The 5,463-nt window shown below is 45.6% G+C and overlaps 1 protein-coding gene across 1 annotated transcript in view; it reads left to right on the forward strand.

The window, feature by feature from the left end:
* The window catches only part of fhod1 (formin homology 2 domain containing 1), a 54,372-nt gene that overhangs the window by 8,951 nt on the left and 39,958 nt on the right, over positions 1–5,463 (forward strand). Inside the window, exons 4-8 of the mRNA XM_008402116.2 lie at positions 1,058–1,125; positions 1,473–1,578; positions 4,135–4,229; positions 4,321–4,432; positions 5,283–5,377. Of these exons, the coding sequence (XP_008400338.1) occupies positions 1,058–1,125; positions 1,473–1,578; positions 4,135–4,229; positions 4,321–4,432; positions 5,283–5,377 (476 nt within the window). The remainder of the gene's footprint in view (positions 1–1,057; positions 1,126–1,472; positions 1,579–4,134; positions 4,230–4,320; positions 4,433–5,282; positions 5,378–5,463) is intronic.

Genomic DNA, 5,463 nt, shown 5'->3' on the forward strand with positions numbered 1-5,463 from the left:
TGCAGGAAGTGATGTCAGCGTGTAGGAAGTGATGTCAGCATACATGAAGTGATGTCAGTGTGCAGGAAGTGATGTCAGCGTGCAGGAAGTGATGTTAGCGTGTAGGAAGTGATGCTGAGCCAGGTTGGCTCGTTTGCTCGCCCGATTGTGCAGCTGCATTCTGGGTCCGGCGGCGTCTTTGTTTAGAGAGAGGAAGGAAGCTGATGGCCCGGTTTGCTGGTTCGGACCCAAACAGATCCAGACTCATGTGGCCTCTGGTTCCGAGCCAGAAAGAGACGCAGAACATCTGATAAATCTGGGAAGCCCCTCCTGCTGCTCGGCAGCGTTTGGACCCGGCTCCTCATCAGAACCTCTCCTGCATGTCGGCGCCTGCCGCTGCAGTTTCATCATCCTCGTCTTCATCCTGTCGGCTCCTGCTCAGGAGGCGCCGCGTCTGGACGAGATCTAAACCAACTTCTGTTTCACAACAAGCAGAACCACCGAACCGGGACGGCAGCAGAACCTCTGCTAGTTCTGACACGGACCGGATCAGACCGAACCTGTGCGTCTCAGCAGCTGTCCGACCCGGAACCGGACCGACTCATGGACTCGTTCTGACATTAAAACCAATATTTTCATCCAGCAGGACGTAAATAAACTGAAACGGTTGGAAGGAGCTGCCAGCTGTTTGTCCTCCTCAAATATCAAATCACATATTTTAGATTATTTATCCTGAAGAGGGAAACTTGCAGATCCAGCAGCAAAACAGTCAATAAACAATAAATTTATTAAAATAAAATGCACATAAACACACTTCCACACATAAGCCTTGGCTTCAGCCTTTTTTATGTAATGTAAATTTACCAAATAATTCATCAGAAAAATTCTCTTTTTGTTAAAACAACACAAAATAATAGGCATGAACACCAGGTTGTTTGCAGCAGTGGGCGGAGCTCCAGAGCTGCTCCTGCGTCCTGATTGGTTGCTGAGGTTGGAGGCGGTCCATAAAGGTCACTGAACGTGATCTCAACCGACCACCTGGCTGTGACATCACTTCCTGTCTCTTCTTGGGTTCCAGAGAGGTTGTACAACTCCAAAGGCCCGGAGCTGAGGCGCTGTCTGTTCTCCCTCAAGCAGCTCTTCCAGGTAACTACCTGCAGACTCACCTGAGCCAACTTCCTGCAGTCCGTACTTCATCTCCCAGCATGCAGCACTGTTGGTCCACTGCTGCAGCTCTTCCTGCAGCAGGTAGGTGGCGCACTCAGCCGGGAGCTGCTCAGCTTCAGCTGGAGCGTTTTTCTGCTGCTGCTCTTTACCTGAACAGCTCCACCTGCTGGACGAGGAGCTCAGCGGCTGCAGAGCGGCGCAACGGCTAGTCTGGTGGAGGTCAGAGGTCATCCTGGAACTGCTGCTTTCCAGAATGAACTCAGGGAAAACCTTCTCGACATGATGATGATGATGATGATGATGATGAAGATGGTCTGTGTCTCCAGGACGATAAGGATCTGGTCCCAGAGTTCGTAGCGTCTGAAGGCTTGGCGTGTTTCATCAAGGTTGGAGCCGAAGCCGACCACAACTACCAGAACTACATCCTGAGAGGTAAGGCTCCGACACGTGACTCCGCCCCCAATACGTGGCTCCGCCCCCGACACGTGGCTCCGCCCCCGATACGTGGCTCCGCCCCCCGACACGTGGCTCCGCCCCCGACACGTGGCTCCGACTCCTGGCTAAAAATACAATCTTTTTTCATGCCAAATCCGATTTACAGGTTTAATCAGGCACGTGCAGAGGGGGGGTCTAGGGGGGCTTGAGCACCTGCCCCTTTTGCTCCTTGCCCCCAAGGGCCCTTTTGGTCACTTTTTTTTTTTTGGTATTATTATTTCCTTGCGCAGTGAGATAAGGCGGCTAACTGGATTACAGAACAGTTTTTGGTGAATCAGCGTTTCCCCCAGAAAACTTGCTAAGCCCGGTGGTCAGGGCGCCGAGACGGTCCACCATGTTTTTGTATTAAAAGATGTTAAGTAGACAATCAAAGTAAAAATATATTACTGGGTAATTATGGAAAACATCGTCAGTGAACTGCTATATAAACCCACAACTAGTCTTAAAACAACTAGTCAAAAAATACAATTAATATAAATATAAATTATTTCCACTTTTCTTAAATCCAAATTAAGTCAGAGGCTCCATCAGGCCCCCCAGGGCTTCAGGGGCCCCATAAATGCTAATATTTTCACACAGACATATAAATGTAGCATTTGTTTATTGAGATGATAATTTCTGCTAAATTTGACATAATGGTTTCAGCATATATAAATTAAAAGACTTTAAATTATTTAACATTTATATGTTGGATTTTATGGAGCTGCCAAGTTTACTTTGTAAAAGTTCAAAGAATAATATTCATGGTCAGATTGTTTTGTTACAATAGCAACCATCTGATGCTGTGAGTTTAATCTTTGAGTTTCAGCTCCGTTTGTTCACAAATACAAATTAGTAAACTGCAGTTATAATTTATTGCTTTTTAGGTTTGCCAGTTAAATTATTCCCCCTGACCTAGATTTCACTAAATCTAACACAGAAGCTGTTAGAGGTGCTGATGTTTTAGCAACAAAAGGGGCCCCTAAGTCATATTCTGCTCCAGGCCTCATACAGCCTTGGACTGTCTTGTGAAGTTAAAAAGTTATTTGCCAAACATAAACTTTTATTTTCACACATCATAAATCTTTTACTGCGATTTTAGTCTCTGCAAACGACTCATGTGAGAATCACAAGCAAAACTTTGACTTCAACAAAAACTTTGAATATTAAGAAAATATTCATGACAAACGCAAATAAGTTTGTTTTGCAAAAAAAATTCACTTCATGAGACGACTGTGATTTAAATGTTTAAAAAGTTAATTAAGCTAAACTCAGCAGCTTTTCTCATGGTGACATTAACTATTCAATATGTGTCTTTTTCCTGCAGTCCAGTTAAAGTTTGCTGCAGCTCTGCTGTCCTGACCGTCTTCATCTCCACTCAGCAAACAGGCAGATCTGTTATAGATTACAGTCACTGAAAGGCTGCATTGAGCCCTAGTTTATACTTTAATAGTGTAATTATGTAAAGACTAAATATGTCTGCTGGTCCAGCTCTGAGTTACATATCTTGATAAATTGCTGGTTTGAATATTGCAAAACTTTCTTATAACAAAATAGACCTGCAGAAAGAAATGACTAATAAAATATCTTACATATGCATAGAGTTATGCTCTACATGGAGATGTTCATTAGCTTTGATTGTTTATCTCACATTTTAGTAATTTATCGTTGTTTATTAAACTCTGAAAGCTGTTTGTTAATATTCTGTCCTATAATGATGTTAGATGGCCTTTATTTGAGCCCCTGCCCCTTAGTGGCCTCTGCACGGCCCTGGGTCACATTGATTTTAATTCTTTTCAAAAATACGTTCTAAAACATCCCATCCTATGAGTTGTGTGATGAAGTATTGTGTCCAGACTGAGACGTTTTCTTTAATTACAAGACAAACACTTAAAAATGATGAAAAAAAGCTTGTAGTGACGCCAGCAGCTCAGTGCGGTTCTTTCTTCAGAACGGATGCCTTTGGTTAGAAGCTGCTGATGATGATGATGACCTGATGCTGATGAGTCAAAAGATGAAGAATGTTCTTATCTGTAGAACTGAGACAAAAGTAACTGCACAAGATGCTCAGCATTCCTCATTTTAATGCAACTGTTTCATGTTCTCATTAAATCACTAATTCATTCTCCTGACATTTCTGCTTTATTCTTGTGATTTAAAGAATAAAAACATCAAAGTCAGAAGCTGTAAAACAAGATGGCTGCCCTGGGCGTGATGGCGTCACTCTGAACTACAGAAACCAAAGAACCGCATTAGTTTATTAATTTATCAACGTGTGTTTCAGAGATGGAAACTCTTCCGTACGTCTCTGCTGTTGTGTTTGGTTCTGATCCAAACGGATCGCCGTCTTAGTCTCAGTCAGACAGGCGTCCTCGTCCCACAAGACGGAAACTTTGCTCTTCACACGTCCAGAGAAGCCGCAGAGCGCAGCCTCAGATTATAGCCTAGAGGCTGGGACTGTGGAGCCTCATCTGTCTTCCTGTCTGTCCCTCCGTCTGTCCCCCCGCCTTCCAGCTCTCAGCCAGATCATGCTGTTTGTGGACGGGATGAACGGCGTGATCCACCACCCAGAGACGCTGCAGTGGCTCTACACGCTGACAGGAAGTGTGGTGAGTCAGAACCCGCAATCAACCTGAGACACCTGATCCGTGATGGTGGCGCCCCCTGCTGGTCAGACAGTGACTCTGCTCCTGTCTCCAGTCTCGCCTGCTGGTGAAAACGGCTCTGAAGCTCCTCATCGTGTTTGTGGAGTACGCCGAGTCCAACAGTCCCCTGCTGATCAGCGCCGTGACAACGGTGGACGCAAAGAGAGGTAAAGGCACAGAGAGACAGAGACACAGAGAGAGACAGAGACAGACTTACAGAGAGAGACGGAGACAGAGAGAGACGGAGACAGACACACAGAGAGAGACGGAGACAGACACACACAGAGACATAGGCAGAGACACTTATACATTGTTGTACTTCTGTGCTAACGTGGGACTTTGTTTTCATTGACTTTTCCTGCATCAGGTGTAGCTCAAGTTTCCCCAACCAGTACTAGTTTATTTATAACTTAATTCTTATTTAACTTGACTAACTAGCGCTTAATTCACATCTTACCTCCAATTCTAACTAGTTCAGTGCAGTACCAGTTGCAACAAAGTGTGTCCTCACTTTCCACAAGGACCTGAATTTGTGTGTGAAACTGGAGAAAGTTGTCCCCTATAGCAGCAAATACAAGTACACACACACATGCTTGTGTGGCTATCTTTGTGGGGACTTTCCATTGACTTCCATTCATTTCTACAGTAGCCATTATCCTAACCCAAAACTCAATTCACATCTTAGTCCTTAATCTGACCCCTGACCCCAAAACAGCGTTTCCCCTTGTGGTGCCCAGGCGTTGGTCCCACAAGGGGCAGTGGGTCCCCACAACGTAGCGTCAGGAAAATGGTCCCCATAAGGCATTACAAACCAACGCACACACACACACACACACACACACACACACAGACAGGGCTCCAACCTAACAGGTGGATGAGGCACAGGCAGGCTGTTGCTATGGTTACCACTGTCTGTGCTGGGCTGTTGCTATGGTTACCACTGTCTGTGCTGGGCTGTTGCTATGGTTACCACTGTCTGTGCTGGGCTGTTGCTACGGTTACCACTGTCTGCTGTAGGTGTTAAGTCCTGGACGAACCTGATGGACGTCCTGGACGAGAAGAACGGCGCCGACACAGAGCTGCTGGTCTTCACCATGACGCTCATCAACAAGGTACCGACCCGTCAGAGACCAGAACCATCAGAGACCAGAACCATCAGAGACCAGAACCATCAGAGACCAGGACCATCAGAGACCAG

This window comes from Poecilia reticulata, unplaced genomic scaffold, assembly GCF_000633615.1.
Source record: "Poecilia reticulata strain Guanapo unplaced genomic scaffold, Guppy_female_1.0+MT scaffold_181, whole genome shotgun sequence".
NCBI classification, from domain to species: Eukaryota; Metazoa; Chordata; class Actinopteri; order Cyprinodontiformes; family Poeciliidae; genus Poecilia; species Poecilia reticulata.